A 16,458-nucleotide genomic window follows, 5' to 3' on the forward strand; every position below is an offset into this window, starting at 1 on the left:
TTTCTAGCTCCGCCTCCCTTTGGAGCTCCCTGCTTTCCCAGTGGGCACCTGCCACCACTGCCTTTCAGGGAAGCCTTAGCTCCACCTCTCCTTGCCTCTGGCTCCGCCTCCTTCATGAGCTCCAATGGATACCAGCCACCACTGCCCTTTGGGGAAGCCTTAGCTCCGCCTCTCCTTGCCTCTAGCTCCGCCTCCTTTCTGGGCACCAGCCGCCACTGCCTTTTTGGGAAGCCTTAGCTCCGCCTCAGCTCCGCCTCCTTTCTGGGCACCAGCCACCACTGGCCTTGGGAGAAGTTTCAGCCCTGCCTCTCGTTGCTTCCGGTTCCGCCTCCTTTCCAGGCTCCCTGCTTCCTACCCTGCAAATCTCCCGTGGGCACCCACCTCCACTGGTTGGGGTGGAGCAGGAGAGAGCAAAGACCACCCAAACCTCTGCCCCTCACCTTCTCCTTCTGCCACGATCCGGTGACCCGGTTGCGGAGGTTGCTCAAGCGGCGCCTCACCTTGGTCCCTCTCTCGGCCTTGTCGCTCTTCCCGCTGTCTTCAGTCCTGGGTCGGGAAAGAAAGAGCGGAGGGTGGTTCAGGGGGCTCATGTGAGGTTTATTAAATTCATTTCTTACATCTTTGGAGCACGCTGCCCCCACCCTCGCTAGAATGGCTCACTCACTCGTTAGACAGGAACTCGAACCAGGTCAGGTTCTGCGGGGCTTCGCCGTTGCCTTCGGGGGCGCACAGCCCGTGCTTCGCCCTGGTAGGGGAGCCAGGCATGGAAATATGTCAGGAGGAGGGTGTGTGTCTGTGGCTCCTCTGAGCTTAGCGTCAAAATAGTGGCTACGAAACAGAGATGCTTCAGGGAGCAGGCTCAGCCCTGGGGCTCAGAAGCTGGGGCCTTCAGCCACCCCCCTGTCCCTCTCTGAGATGATGATTCATTCCCACAACCCCCAAGACTCACCCGTGGTACTGAGTCAGCTCCTTCAGCACCTGTTGCACCATCAGCCTGTTGTTGAGAGAAGGGATAACGTCAGAGGCAAAGGCGGGGCGGTTTGAGGCGAGAATTGATGCCCGTGTCATGTCCATCTGCCCCCCTCCCCGCCTTCGTCAGGGGTGCAGCTATGCCCACAGCCCTGAATCTTTTCCTGGGACCCATGGGCAGCTCAGTTGGTAGAGCATGAGACCCTCATTTCAGGGTTGTGGGTTCAAGTGCAAAAAAAGGTCCTTGCACTGCAGGGGGTTGTATTAAATGACCCCCATGGTCCCTTTTCAATTCTGCAATTCTATGGTGTAAATAAAATACACCAGGCCAATTTTCCCAACAGGAGATTCCTCACAGCTCCGTTTCAAACGGACCTGGGTCCTTGCGGGAGGGGGCCCTCCAGTTCTGCACTACGCAGCGCTTCAGAGCAGACAGTGGTGGAAGTGTTTGGGGGGCATCCTCAGAGTCTGTGGGGTGTGTGAACTGGGGGCAAAGGGCAGAGGACACTTACACTTGCTCCGGGGCTACCTGCTCCTTTTCAATCAGCTCCAGCACCGGGGGCGCTATCCCTGAAACGCAAGACCAGAAGCAGCAACATTTATTCATTGTACTTTTCTGTGTATATTTGGGGGGGGGGTTGCTGAAAATCACTCACCCGCACATGTTTAAAAATCCGCCTCTCATCTGTCCCCTTGCTAGCAGAAGCTGCCAATAACATGCCCAATAGCCGCTGACAGCCGCGGCAGCAGCCAATCAATCCTCCACCCTATGCACTATCCATGTATAAGACGACCCCCACTTTTTAGCATAGTTTTTAAAGAAAAAACCTAGTCTTGTACACAGAAAAGTGTGGTGCTTATTATTTGAAAAGATGGATAAATTGATCACATTGTAAAATGATCAGCCTTTGGGTTTTAAAAAAACAAAACCACAACAGCCCCACATCCTGATATGTCTGCATGAAAGTTTGTGGGGTGGGGAGGCATGTGGATTAGCCGACGTCTCGCGCTTCTTGAACCTCCATTCCGACTCACTTGCACAGGGAAGTTAAAACAACACGGCACCGGAGCAAAGGGCTATCACCCCCACATTTTCCTGTGCATCTTCTTGGCAAAAGAGAGAGGGAGGCTGATATATTTTTGGGGTGGGATAGGTGCAGGAATGGGGTCATTATGCCAGATGGCCAAAGCAGCTTTGATCAAGCAAGCCAAATTTGCCGCTGTGTGATTTGCATCCTCATCCACAAACACGGTTTGGTGTTTTCATACTGCAAACCACCCTGTGGTCCTTGTATAGAGGTGCATTATATAAATGAAATAAATGAAATGAAATAGCAGCAGTCTCCAGAAGGGCCCAATAATTCCAGCTCAAGGCCTATAGACTCCCTTGGATGGTTTCGCCGTAGGGAGAAGCCTGGGAGAACCTCTCTTCCAAAAACAACTTCTAAGGAAAAAGGGAGAGTTCCCTTCTCTGGGTCTGGACCCATCAGCCTGCATAAATGAGACCTCCCACCCAATTTGGGGCTGGACAAGAAGCCCCCCTGTGCCTGCATGCAATCAAGACCGTGTCCCACAAGGACCACTGACCCATGGTGACCGGAAGCGAGACCTCCAGGCTGCGGGACATGCGCAAGGAGGAGGCGCCATCGCAGGGGGCCGGGACAGACCTGGACCTCAACCGCTTCCCTCCACCACTGCTGAAACCCTGGGAAAAGCAAAGGAAGAGGAGGAGGAAGGGAGGAAGGAGATTCTGTTAGCATGGAGGGCCATGGAGGACTTTGAATCCTATTCCAAAACCACCCCCAAACCACAAATCTGGTTGAATCCCTTTCCACAGAAAACTTCATGCTGCAAAATAGTATTATTATTATTCTTATTTAATACCCGGAACCTCGTCTCGTACGCCAGATAAGTCTCTGCATTATCGCGACTCACATCTTTGCCAGGCTTCTGGACGAGGCCCAGGTCCAGGCGCAAGGGCTCAATCTCCACTTTGATCACTGTGCTGCTGCTGCTGCTGCCGACGCCGCTCCAAGCTGCTAGTCCTGCTAGAGGCCCGTGTGGTGGATCGGGAGGCGGCTTCTCCTTTTCGTCCTCCTCCTGCTCCGCGTCGCTTCCCATTTCGGAGGCGTCCAGGCTGAACCTGGTTGTTTGGGGGAAGGAAGGAGAGGTTTGGCAGCTGTGCGTCACAACAAGAGAAACTCTGCAGTTAGGAGTCACAGATGTCCTCCTTGGGTTTGTCTCATCATCTGTTTCTGAAGCCATCCTAGTCAGAGGTTCCCTGGGGGAAGTGACAAGTCCTAAGACGAATCAGGCCCTGACTCTTCCCCACCCCTTACAGCTCCTTGCTCAAGTTTCCCCCTCGAAATTTCAGACTCGGCAGCCAGGGAGGCAAAGCCCTCTTTGAAATCAATGGGCATGGTCAATTTCAGTCATTCTCTAATGCTGGAGAAGAAGTACCGGTGAGGGATGAGGGAGGAATCCGACCCGGTTCACATTTAAAGCCGGGATGATCAAATCCACTCTTTCCAGAACACCGTGAGCACCGAAATGCAGGACTCCCCTCTACAGTCCACACTCCTCTGAAACCTGTGAGGCCGTTTTCCAAGCAGAGAACCTTTTGTGGAAAACGGGCATATTGGAGAGGGAAGCTGGCATGGAAATGAATACATTGTTGGTGGAAAATAATGCACAACAATGCATTAGAGGAGGAGGAGGGATAGCTTGCAAATAACGTATACAGTCACCAAAGAAAGTGCGTATTGGCAGAATTTGCCCTAAAATGAGGATTTATAAAGAAATGCAGGGAGCTTGACAGAAACTGGCAGAAGGAAATGTACAGATACTTCTACCCCTTTGTGCTCGCTGGTGAAGGCTGGTCAGATGTGGGGCAGGGAGGGGTTCCAGCCCCCTTGCAAAAATAAAATTAAAAGTCATCTATGCGCAAGTTTGGCTCAGGTTGCCACCAGTGCTGCCCCGTCTGCCAGGCCTCAGGCACAAGCAGCGCAGCTCCTGCCCCTTTTCGACAAGAGAGCCCTGCCAAGATCGCCAAGGGAGACTGTTTCCCCCACCGCCACCCTGCCCTGGCACCTTATAAGGAGGGGAGAGTTAAAAATAGCCCCTCTCTCTCCTGGCCGATCAATAGTGCCCCTTCGGAGCCGCAGGGGAGGGACGTCTCCCCGCGAGAGATCTGCTCAGCCGCAGCCTTAAAAAGGGTGGCCGCCTGGCATCAGTTCCGTAGCCCCGCGGAGCAAAATGTATTTTTAATTCTCCTTCGCAGGCCCTGCCAACGTTTCCACTCTGCAGAAGCGGCAGGGCAGGTTTTAAAGCCCCAAAGCTGTCTCTGTCTCTGTCGCTGGCGCTTGGCACCCTAAATGAGATGGCTTTCGAGCGGCGTCAATTTGGGAACAAGAAACAGGAGCCAAGCAGGCTTTGCGAGGCCTGGGGTCACCGGAGCAAACTGGGGGCACTTGGCAGACTATTCAGGCATTCCCCCAAGGCAGCTGAATCAAGGGCGCATTCCGTGGCAAGGCACAAGCTGAGTAACGGCACAGGCAGGGGTGGCCAACTGGAGCATCAGGGAAGCTGCTGGATCAGGCCAGGGGCCCCTCTAGCCCACAATGGCTGACCAGATGCCCCCAGTCCCAGCTAAAGCGCAAGAGCAGCTCTCCCCTCCAGCTATATTCAGAGCCGTCCTGGCTAGCAGCCATCGCTAGCCCTCTCCTCCTCCAGGAATTTGTCCCATCCTTTTTAAAAAGCCACGTTGCTGGCCTTCCTTGCATTCCTGTGGCAGGGAGTTCCGTGGTTTGGCTCCGCACTGCATGAAGAAGAACCTTCCAAAATTCACCTTCACAAGTGTTATGAGAGAGGGAACAAAGGCTGTACTGGAGGTTGAACAGGTTGCCCCCCCCCCCCAGCACGCAGGCACAAAAACCTCTCCTCTCCACTCCGAGGACGGATACAAGGAAGTCAGGCAGATGGACCAACAGTGGAGGAGGAGGAGGAGAGCAGGCCTGACTCCAATGGCTGTGGAGGAAGTCACTGGCGGAGTGCAAAAGGCTCCCAAAGCAAACTTTTTGAGTTTCCAGCCTCTCTCAGCTTCGGAGGCGCCATTACAACTCCTTGCTTAAGGAGCCCAGGTACGCCTCTGAGAGGGAGGAGACGTACCTGCCTCCACTTTCTGCATGCCTCGCATAATTTTATAAACTCCTGCCATGTCGCCTTTTCTCAGGTGGCTTTAAGAGGAAGGGACGCGTTTGTGGCCGTCGCTCTGCCTTCCGCAGTTAATGCTTCTGGATAACAAACTCTGGAAACCACAGGAGGGGAGGTTTCACAGAGGCTCTCCTGGCCTCCTTGCGGGCTTCGTGTCAAGGCATCGGGTTGACTGCTGTGATGATGCGCAGGGTGGGTCAATGCCCTTCTTATGCTCACAGATCGGGAGATAAGAGGGGCTCGGCCGCCATCAGGGATCCCCATTTCCCAGCCGCAAGCTCAGCACCCCACCAGGATGCGGCAGCTGTCCAGCCTCCCCTCCTCCTTCACGTCAACTGCCTTAGGTTAAAAGAGTCGAGCCCAGAAAGGGCCAAACCGCCTCCCAGGCTCGTGGGTCTGATCCCCACGTCAGGCAAAAGATCCCTGCGTTGCCCAGGACGAGACGGCGCTCGCGGTCCCTTTCCAACTCTGCGATTCTGTGATTCCCCATGTTCTTCCTTCTCCACCAGAAGGAAGCCTGGATGAGAGCTTGTTTGCACCAGCCTGGCTGCAAGGCCTGGGAGACGGGGCTGTAGACCCACTGACACAGAGCAGACCCATTGACTTCCATGGAGAGATGACTAACTTAGGCCTGTTTCCAAGTAGAGGTGAAACCATGGGAGGAGGAGGCTTCTTCCCGCCCCCCTTCCACTGTTTATTTTTTGTCTGAGTGGAGCTATTTTCCCACAACCGCACAGCGTCCGCGAGGCTCTTCAGGGTGATGAGAAGCAGCAACTTGACAGCAGGTCAGAGAGAGTTGGGGAGAGAGAGAGAAAGAACAGAGACTGTCTCCTTTGTCAAGGCTGCCCCAGAAAATCTCATGGAAGAAAGAAACACCCGACAGAGCCAAAGGCTCGGCCCAGGCAAGCCTGTTCATCTGAACACGCAGAGTGTGTCCCTGAGCAAACTGCAGGGCTCCATGCGCAGCAGAAGGCTCCAGTAGGGGTGGCTTTCCCCCAACTCTTCCGACCCGCTGAATGGCTCCTTCAGGCCTCACTATAGAGAATAATTTCACACTTGGGGAGCCACTACCAAAAAGGCCCTGTTGCAAGTCAAGGCCAACTGGGCTGCCCCTGGTGGTGCCACCCCCAGCAAGGCCTCACCAGCCGGTATGGAGAAGGGGTTCTTTGGCATGACCCTAGCCAGACTCACCTGCGCTGGCCGTCCGTCGGAGACAAGGGGGCCTCCCAGCTGTGCCTCCGAGAGGTGGACATGGACCGGGCCAAAATGGGGAATGCTTCCGTGCCCTCCAGGGCGGCTCCTGACTCCTCCCCGGAGAAGGCCCCCCGGCCCCCGGCTCCGCACGAGCAGGCACAGTCTGCATCCAGGTAGTGAGGTGTCACGTCCAAGCTGGCCTGTCTCTCAGGGCCACAGGGGCAAGGAGCCTGGGGAAGCACCCCACCGTGGCCCCTGGGCCTCTCAGCCAATGTGCAACAGCCGGCGGCTCCCCGGGATGTCCGTTCGAGGGAGAAGGCCGCTGCGGAAGCCACACCGCCAGCCACAGCAGCCTCCATGGGGGGCCAGGAGAGTCCCAAGTCCTTGTAATACTCTGAGCCCTGCAGAGCCGAGTCTATCGAGAGGAGGTCCTCCGCACTGCTGTGGATCGTGCCCGGGGAGGCGTCCTGTTCTGGAGAGGAGGCATCCTCCTGCCGAGAGAGAGGGTGGGAGGGGTCAGAGTGGCCTACCTCGCAGCTGCCTGGAGGGATAGAAAGGCAACAGAGACTGGGGCACAGTAAATATTATATTTATTACATTTATTTGCCACCTTCTTCACTTGGGAGTTCCCCAGCTAGTGCCTCTCACTATTCCTCTGCCTGCAACCAGTCCATGATGTTGACTGCGGGCTGCTTTCTGCCCTCCGTTCGGACAAATGAGAGACATCCCTGGAGCCCAGAGGCACATCTCAGACAGGCAGAAACTCTCAAGGAGGGCTGGCAAGAGGCATGGCCTGGAGGGGAGGCCGACGGGTCCGGCAGAGGGGGTTTCAAGGGCCACATCCTGCTCCCAGGCCCAAGGCTCCTCACCCACTGCTGGGACGGATCCCATGGTGCTTCCTTACCCTCTCTTCCGCCATGCTGCCGAAGAAGACCTCATCCTCCGCGGTCAAGGACGGGGACAAGGTGTCTGGGCTGCTGCAACCCGAGGCCGGGATGGTCCGGCTGCCGGGGAAATCCTGCGCTGCCGGCTTGCACTCAGACCCTGAAGAGGAAGGAGGGAGTTAACTGCGGCCCCCATGAAAAAGAATCTCCCAGCCGAGCGAGGAGTATGTGTCCTCCATCTGGGCCAGAAAGAGACATTCTCGATGTTCCAACCGGACAGAAACACTCCAGGAAGATGGGGGAAGGGTGTGTGGCCTCAGGAAGGTTCTGTGGGCCAGAAAGAGGAGCCTGGGGGGCCGCATTCAGCCCCTGTAACTGATGTTTGCCACCCCGGATTAAGAAAAGCACGGCAGTTCATACATCCTACAAAGTGTGCTCGCAAACTCCACGTCACAAAGATTAAGACTCCAGAACCTTTGTTCCAGACTATCTCTCTCTCTACATATTTTCTTCTTTCTGAGCTTCAACTGTACTCCATTGCCGTGCCAAGCAGGTATGACAGGAGGCAGGGCCAAGGGCCACGTTTTCTGCTGCAGAGGGGCCACTTCCCAGTGCCAGCCTCTTCCCTACACCCCCTCATCTCTGCCCAGCTTCCTCCCCACCTAGCGAGCCTCCAAGGGGCTCCATCATTCTCCCATTTACAGGGGTCCTTCTGGCTGTCCTCTTCCCCTCTGCCCACCCGAGAGGAGGGGCAAACAGCTCTTGTCTGAACCGAGACCTTTGGAGAAACACAGTGCAGCACTAACTGTAGGCAGAACCTGAGCCCTTCTCCCCTACTATCCGTTGCCAGTAGCCATTGACAGCCCTTTGCCCCCCCGTGACTTGCAGTAGAGAGGAAACAGAAGTGGGGGCAAGAAGAACCACCCCAGAACTCTTGCAGCGTGGGAAGTTGTTGGATTTCAGCAGGAAGGTATGGGGCATGAGAACCACCATGAATTTGCCCTCTCCTCTTTAGAGTTTCCTGTGGTAGGGAGTTCCACAGCTCAGCTCTGTTCACAGAAGAGCAGCTGTGCTTGCAACTGCTGCTGTTTCAAGTGAGAGGTGGGGAGAAGAGAAACACCCGGATGTTTTGCAGCCCCAGATGTGCTGTCCTAGGCTCACCCAGGCCCTCTCTAGCATTGATCCATAAACCTGAACCTCCCCCCCCCCGCCACCCGAGAGATGGGAGATGCTCCAGCCTCAACACTCGATAAATCAGGCCCTGTGGGCTCCAGGACATGCCGTGCGCAGGAGGGGCGGCTGCTTCAAGGGGAGAGGAAGCGCCCGAGGCTTCAGGGAGACCATTTTAGGCAATGTGCGGGCTGCCATGGATGAGAACACCAGGCGCTCTCGTTGGCTCGCTCTCACACGCAGCACCAACAACAGACACAAGCCCCTCTGCGCGTCTGGCCTGCTTGGCAGTCCCCAGTTAGTACCATGGAGAGAGGCAGTGAAGGAGCACCAGAGGCAGGAGGGGATGGGGAGACCCCCCCCCTCCATCAAGGAAGGCCAGACAGTTCACCTCTGGCCTCACCCGTCCCTCCAGACCAGGTGGAGGAAGGAGCTGTCAAACTCCAGCTTTTCCCTTTTCCACATTTCTGCAACAAAATCCTTGTGAAGCTGCATTAGCATTTTAGTGCTAAATTCTCCCAATAAGCACCTTTTTTTTTTTTTTGGCAAACCGTTTTGTAGAATCACAGGACTGTAGAGTTGAAAGGGAGCCGCCAAGGGTCATCGGGTCCAATCCCTGGCAAGGCAGGATTCACAGCTAAAGCATCCCTTGACAGGTGGCCACCCCAACCTCTGTTTAAAAACTCCAAGAAGCAGACCCCACCACCTTCCGAGGGAGCCTGTTCCACTTTTGAATGGCTCTAGGAGACACCATCACCGAGAAGACCCTCTGCCTGGTTCCCTGTAGCTTCACTTTTTGCAATGAGAGAACCGCCAGAAGGCCCTTGGAGCTGGACCCCGGTGTCCAGGGTGGAGACACTCCTTCAGGGATACAGGGCTGAGGCCGTTTAGGACTTTCAAGGTCATCACCAACACTTTGAATTGTGCTTGGAAAAGCACTGGGAGCCTTCAGGACCGGTGTTGTGTGGTCCCAGTGGCCGCTCCCAGTCACCAGTCTGGCAGCCATGTTCTGGATTAGCTGTTGTTTCCGAGTAACCTTCAAGGATAGCCCCATGTAGAGCACATGGCAGTAGTCCAAGTGGGAGATAACCAGAATACGTACCACTCTGGCCAGACAGGGAGCAGGCAGGTAGGGTCTCAAATGGAGCTGGCAGACAGCTGCCCTGGACACAGAATTGACCTGCGCCTCCATGGACAGCGGTGAGTCCATAATGACCCCCAGGCTGCACACCTCATCCTATAGGGGCACAGTTACCCCATTCAGGACCAGCGAATCCCCCACCCACCCCCTGTTCCCCATAAGCAGTACTTCTGTATTGTCAGGATTCAACCTCAATCCATTAAGTTGCCATCCATCCTTCAATTGCCTCCAGATACTCACACCGGACCTTCACCGCCTTCACTGGTTCCAATTTACAAGAGATGTAGAGCTGTGTATTATCCGCATACTGATGAACACCCAACCCAAACCCCCTGATGATCTCTCCTAGTGGCTCCATAGAGATGTTAAAAAACATGGGGGAGAGGATGGAGCCCTGAAGCACCTCATAAGTGAGAACCCAGGGGTCTGAACACTTATCTTCCGACACCACTTTCTGGACACGGCCCAGGAGGAAGGAGCGGACTCACTGCACCACACTGCCCACCCTGGTCCTTGCTCCAGACTGCCGTTGTTTCTCAAGAGGGAGTCAGGAAGAAACCAGAACCTCGGAGCTGCACATTTCCAGCAGATTGTGGCAGCAGATCTGCTCTGTTTAAAAAACGGGTGAGCACAAAGAGAAGCAAAGCCTTTGCAGCTGAGAAAGCGACAGGGAAGTAAATGCATCGAAAAGCGTCCGGCGACAGGAAGAGCTCTAGGCAGCCTGCAAGGCAATCAGGATGAAATGCTCTGGTGACACCTCCCGCAAGCCAGCCACAGCCTGCAGGGCATTAGGATGGAGGGCAGGTAATAAAAGGCAACGTTGGTAAAAATAAGGACAACAACAAATGCTGGATCAAGACCAGACACGGGAGGAGGCCCTTACTGGATCTTTCGCTTCACAGGCCAGCAGCAAGCTCAGGTTGTGCAATCAGGGGTGACGTGGGGACGCCTTGCGCAGCGAAAACCCACTTCCTCCAAAGGTCCTTCGGAGGGTGGGGGTTGTGACGAGGAGGGCGGTGGGGAAGTTGCTCCGGGGCATCGCTTGCCTTGCAGCAGCCACCGCCCCATCATCTCGCCTCTCCGTTGTGTCCTCTAAGTTCCCCATAAACAAGTGGGAGGCAGGGGAACGCTCCTTAAATGAGTGGACATCACCCTGCCAACAAAACCTGTTCAGCAGCCTATTTAACAGAAGTGCGCACCGCCCCCCCCCCCAATAAGGCAACCCTTCCCACCCAACTTTCAGTACCATGTTGTCCAGGGCCGGATTTAGGTTGGATGAGGCCCTCAGCTCCTGAAGGTATATGTCCAGCTGTCCTTTGTCAACAGCAAATTGTCTCTGTTCTTTGTGTTGAATATATGCTATATGGTAATTTATGGACCTGCTAAGTATCTCAAGCCATTTGCACATGTTGCCCTGCAACCAGTCCATGCAGAATGTCGGCCCCCTATATATAGAAAGGAGCAAAGCAGTGATATTTAGGGAGCAAGCTAGCAGGCGGGGCCCATGACTCATATCCTTGGAGCCTACGCAACACAAAACACTGTTGCTGTAGGTAGGTTGTTTTTTTAATCTTAACATTTTGGAAATGTACATCCAGTCTTTCTTTTCCCTTTAAACTTTTTTTTGGGGTGGGCCCCTAAGAGAGTGCCTAAGAGAGTGGGGCCCTATGCTAGAGCTTGTTGAGCTTATATGTAAATCCGGCACCGGTGTTGTCTCCTGCAAATGTTTTGGGGCTCCTGCGCTTGGCTCTGTCCTTCCTCCGTGTTTTGAGGCATCTGAACGCCACTTTCTGGGAACTTCAGAAGCGGGAGAGGTGCTCTCACGCTCGCGTCCTGCTTCTGGGCTTCATCCCTTTGGGGCCTCTGGGCGGCCACTGCGAGGATGGATGGGGGGGGCATTTGGCCTGATCCCGCAAGCTCTTCTGACTCTCATTCCCTGTTGCTGCTGACGTCCTGAAACTGACCACGCCACAAGAGTTCCAGTTCACCTGCATTTAATTTTGTGCCCCGCTTCCTTTGCTGTGTAGCACAAGAGTTGACCTCTCCCCGGATAGCAATAGGGTGGCAACCTTGGGAAAGCAAGCTCACAAAGCGGAACAGCTGTGTGGACGGCCCACAGATATTGCATCAGTGAGACACTGCAGAATGCGGAGGATCTGGAGGGGAGAGAAGAAGAAGGGAGGCACAAGGGGCGTCTGCCCACCTCCCCTCTCAATGGGGAGTTCTGCCTCTTTCCCAGATTCCTGCCACCTTGTGCAGAGCCCTTCGGAGCCCTTCGCCTCCTGAGATGTGGCCTGCACACCCAGGAAAACAACACCCTCCCACGCCCGCTCGTCGGTTTACTTCGGTTTATGAGTCACTTCCCATAAAAGACATCCCAAAGCAATTAGCAATAAAAATCCTTAACAACAGATGCATCTATATCAACAGTATAAAACCGGGCAAAGAAACAACCTGAACCAGACAGAAACCAGGACGAGAGCCTCAGCTTTTGAAGCCTTCTTGGAAAAAGGACAGTCTCAAAAGTGCAGAAGGGGATCCTCAGCACACGCACCCCGAGGCAGAATGTGGCCCTCCAAGGCTCTCTGTGCGGCCCCAGGAAAGGGAATGCAGCCCACAGACTGGAAATGGGCCCATTCTCCTCCCGTCCACAACCCCGGATGGGTGTGCGTGCTCAGGTCAGCGTTCGAATTCAGCCAGGAGCCCCAGTGAACAACGTTCGGCCCCTCTCCCCATCCTGGCCTTCCTTCATAGGTCTGTTGTGAGAATAAAACTAATGGGGGGGGGGAGGCCCCTTTGGAGGAAAGTGTGGGGTGTGAATCTATCGGGGCACCCTAGAGAAGCTGGGTGCGTGAATCGAGAAGGCGAAAGGGACAAGCCAGATGGTTTCTCCCTGAAGGAGCTGCGGTCCTCAGACCACCAGCCCCACCCAGCTGTGTACTGTCCACACCGGCTGGCAGCAGCTCTCCAGTCTAGCCCTACCCAGAGAGGATTGAACCCAGGAGAAGCATGCGGCTGAGACATGGTCCCCCCCCTTTACAATGAAGGAAGTTCTCATGACTCCGAGCAAAAGTCTGCATTAAACGCAGGAAGTCAGCAAACGCCTCTGAATAATACCAAAAGGAGAGAGTCCCTGTTGTTATATTCAGGCCCTGCTCGTGGGCTGCTTCCCACTGGGACGCCTGGTTGGCCACTGTGAGAACAGGGGGCTGAAACAAGGCCCCCCCCCCCGGCCTGACCCAGCTGCTCTTCCTAGTTTCTTCTAGGAAGACCATTTCTGGGCGCCACAATTTAAGGAGGACGTTGACAAGCTGGAAGGTGTGCAGAGGGCGGCGACCAGGAGGATCAAGGGTCTGGAAACCTGACGAGGAAGGGCTGAAGGAGCTGGGTATGTTTAGCATGGAAAAGAGGAGACGGAGAAGAGATATAATAATAATAATAATAATAATTTATTATTTGTACCCCGCCCATCTGGCTGGGTTTCCCCAGCCACTCTGGGCGGCTTCCACAGAAACCAAAAAACACTAAAATATGAGATATGAGAGCCATCTTCCAATATCTGAAGGGCTGTGTCACATGGAAGAGGGAGCCAGCTCCAGAGGGTAGGACTCGAACCCGTGGCTTCAAGTGACAAGGAAGGAGATTCCAACTAAACCCCAGGAAGGACTTTCTGACAGTCAGAGCTGTTGGACGGGGGAACGGTCTCCCTCGAGAGGTTGTGGGTTGGACACGGTCATCTGTCATGGATGTATGAACTGAGATTCCTGCATGGCTGTGATTCTGATTCCTCCACGGAGCCTCCATGGGCAGAGCCAGCCTACCTTAGAACAGTGGAGAACCAGAGTGGGAAGAGGCTGTTGCTCTCAGGCCCTGGCTTATGGGGGCTTCCCTCTGGGGGCATGTGAGGACAGGCTGCTGGACTAGGCGGGGGCCCCCGTGGCCTGATCCGGCCGCAGGGCCATTCGGAAGCACGGCCTTAAAAAGGTATTAGAGAAATTTGCAGAGGATAAGACCAGCTACGGCAGTCAGAATCGCAAGCAGTGAGAGTTGCTGCTGCTGCGCTCAGTCCTCCTTGGGGACCTTCTTCCCCTGGGGACTCATGTCTGGCCATCACGAGGACAGCAGGCCGGACCCCATGGGCCCCCTTTGGCATGACAAACATCCTGCTTCAGGACGCTCCCGATGTTCTTAATAAGCTCCTGGGGACATGAAGCAGATCCTGCAAATTGCCCATCTCCAGCGGTGAACCATAAAAGGCCATGGCTGCAGCACGGAAGCAGAACGGCCTCTGCCCCAGGGCCCAGGCGCCCAGTAGCAGCTCTCCAGGGTTTTGGGCAGGGGGCACCCGTGAAAAAGGGGCTGGTTTAAATAGGGCCATGGGGAGCTGCCTCCTGTGGAGTCAGAGCCTTGGTCTGCCCTGACTGGCAGCAGAGGGTCAGGCAGGGGGTGGAGATGCCGCCATCAGAGCCTGGGACCTTCTTCCTCTTGCCAGCCAGCGATGGGCCTTTCCTTGGAGGTTTCAGCCCCGCAGCAGCGACAAAAGGATCACTTCGCTCAGGAACAGAGGAAGCTGCCCTGAACTGGTGCCAGAGCTACAACACCTCCCTTTGCAAAAGACAGAGTCAAGATTTGGGGGTGTCAGAGTAAAATGGGGTCCAGGAAAAGGAGTTGAGGCACAGGAGGGATTCCTGGCTACCTGGAGAGTTTGGCCCCTGCCTCAGACAGAAGCAGCTGGTCCTTTGAACAGGGCAGGTGGAGGTTCAACAGGCACAGCCCAATCCTGCCATCTACATCCAACCCACATTTTATGCACCGGTTATTTATTATGGCAATTTCCAGCCTGAAATACCAAACCCGCTACACCCCTGGGGTTACGGCGTACTGTAGAACTCCGGGCACAATGTAAAAACCAGGCAGCATGCATGTCGGACCAACCTCGCCCCTCATTAAAACCGTGCAGGCAGAAATAGCAGAGCAGGTCAACAATGGATTAACGGGGTTGCATCGATTCATTCAGCGGACCCCACTTCAAAGAGAAGTCTCCTGAGGCCGGAGGACCCTCGCTGTGCCGCCCCTTCCTCCTCCCTGGAAGCAGGAAGCCCTGGGTGCTGGCGGGGGTCGAAGCAAATCCTAGCACACACCCGCTCCCCGCCCCACTCTGCCGCCCTTTGCAAAGGCAGCCCCCACCCCACCCCACCCCGCTTGGCGTTGCCCTTTGGCCAGGTTACCTCGCTTGAAGGACCACCTTTTCATCCATCGCCTGGAGAAAGACGGCCAGGAGTGGTTGAGGAGCGAGTCGGCCATGGGGGGGGGGGGCTTTGCAGGGGAGAAGCTGTGAAAAGAAAGGAAGAAAGAAAGAAAGAGGGAGGCAGCTTCTTCTTCTTCCCGGGGAAGCCAGCGAGGAGGACTGGGAGAGAGGAGACAGGCAAGGACTTTGTCAAAGGCATCAGCTGATGATGGAGGAGGAGGAGGAGCACAGGAGTAGAGGCAAGCCGGCCGCCTTGGCACCTGCTCGGGCGCGCCCACCGGAGCGCACAGGCAGCTCGGGAGAGGCAAATCGGGACGCCCGCTGCCTTGGCACTTTTGCTTAACGCCCTCCAGTGAAATCCTTCGTCTTTCGCCCTCCGTGCACGGCCCTCGCATTGTGAGGATGGGATTTCCAGCCTTGACTCGGAACCCCCCGTTTTCCTCCTGGCACGAAAGTGGCTCAGAGCGACTTGGCGAAGCCTCGGGGATCAGCGCACAGCCAAGAAATACCTGAACACACACACACACGCGACGCACACACCCCGAGCCCGAATAAAAGGCAGGCTTTGCAGCGGCTGCCCCGCTTAAAGGGGGCCAGAGGGTGTCGCTGTCACTTTGGAAGTGGGGCCGGAGGGGTCAGGAGACGACTCTGGGGCACAGAAGGGGCAGGTCTCTCTTTACCCATTTCATCCGTTTGTTAAATTCGTGCCTCGCCGTCTTCCTTCCCCGGAGCTCGAGGCTGCCTATGCAATTCCCGTCCTTCCCATTTTATCCTCCCTGCGAGGTAGGTCAGGCAGAGACTGAGCGACTGACACCGCCCCCCCCCCCCCGCGCCAGGCTACCACCCAGTGGGGATGTTGTTCTGTCTTGTGGAATAGAGCCTCCCTCCCTCTTCCCAAACTTGGGTTTGGAGGTTTTATGGACTTCCTTTGAGACTGAGGCACTTGGTGAAGCTGGAGAAGGGCGCTGGGAGGTCTGCTGGGGCAAAAGGGCCCCTGCCCCACCCGACCTCCTTCTGCCCCCAGCCGGTTCCCCGCATCGCCTTCTCCTGACCTTCCTCCCTTTAAGACTGTGGCAAAACTTGCAGGAGGAGGACCAGAAGCACCTTTGCTCTCTCCTCCTCGCTCTCTCAACCCGGCTTCCCTCTGCATTTTAACATCCAGGCTGAAGAAGCATTCTGCTGAGCTCAGAAGCTTGCTCTCTCTGCTGGGGCGGACTTACCCAGATTCCGTTTCTCTTGCTTCCTGACGCCTCTTCTCTCGCTGGGCACTCGGAGCAGCCAAAAATAAAATGAAATAAAGGCAGTTGGCTCGCTAGGGTAACCAGTTCGAAACCAACCACTTCCTTTTTCTCTCAAGAAACCTCCTCCCATCTCCGGAAGGTGAGACTGACTCACCCCTTCTTCATGCCGCTCGCTTTCCTTTTGTGGGGGGGCCACAAAATATACAGACATCACCTTGTATGGAGTCCTTGGCACCCACCTTGCTCAGTATTGCCTGCACGGACTGGCAGCAGCTCTGCAGGCTTTCTGAGCGACTTTGTTACCAGGTTTGTTAACCAGGAGAGCCGCTGCCGGCCTGTGCTGACAATCCGGAGCTCGATGGAGGGTCTGCCATGGTTTAAGGCGGATTCCGATATGGA

The 16,458-nt window shown here is 55.5% G+C and overlaps 1 protein-coding gene across 3 annotated transcripts in view; it reads right to left on the reverse strand.

Annotated features, from left to right (window-relative positions):
• Window positions 1–16,249, reverse strand: part of ARHGEF18 (Rho/Rac guanine nucleotide exchange factor 18) — a 54,300-nt gene extending 38,051 nt beyond the window's left edge. Inside the window, exons 1-9 of one of the 3 annotated variants that reach the window (XM_082206234.1) lie at window positions 16,039–16,249; window positions 7,280–7,419; window positions 6,373–6,866; window positions 2,905–3,112; window positions 2,557–2,674; window positions 1,482–1,539; window positions 950–994; window positions 665–745; window positions 441–546 (exon numbers count right to left, since the gene is read on the reverse strand). In XM_082206234.1, coding sequence (XP_082062360.1) covers window positions 441–546; window positions 665–745; window positions 950–994; window positions 1,482–1,539; window positions 2,557–2,674; window positions 2,905–3,112; window positions 6,373–6,866; window positions 7,280–7,419; window positions 16,039–16,189 — 1,401 coding nt within the window. In that variant the 5' untranslated portion in view covers window positions 16,190–16,249. Of the gene's footprint in view, window positions 1–439; window positions 547–664; window positions 746–949; window positions 995–1,481; window positions 1,540–2,556; window positions 2,675–2,904; window positions 3,113–6,372; window positions 6,867–7,279; window positions 7,420–14,798; window positions 15,369–16,038 lie in introns of those variants that run through there. The other 2 variants (XM_082206232.1, XM_082206233.1) reach the window with 2 other exon arrangements.
• Window positions 16,250–16,458: the final 209 nt, after the last annotated feature.

Source organism: Podarcis vaucheri, assembly GCF_965113315.1.
Source record: "Podarcis vaucheri genome assembly, chromosome: 18".
NCBI classification, from domain to species: Eukaryota; Metazoa; Chordata; class Lepidosauria; order Squamata; family Lacertidae; genus Podarcis; species Podarcis vaucheri.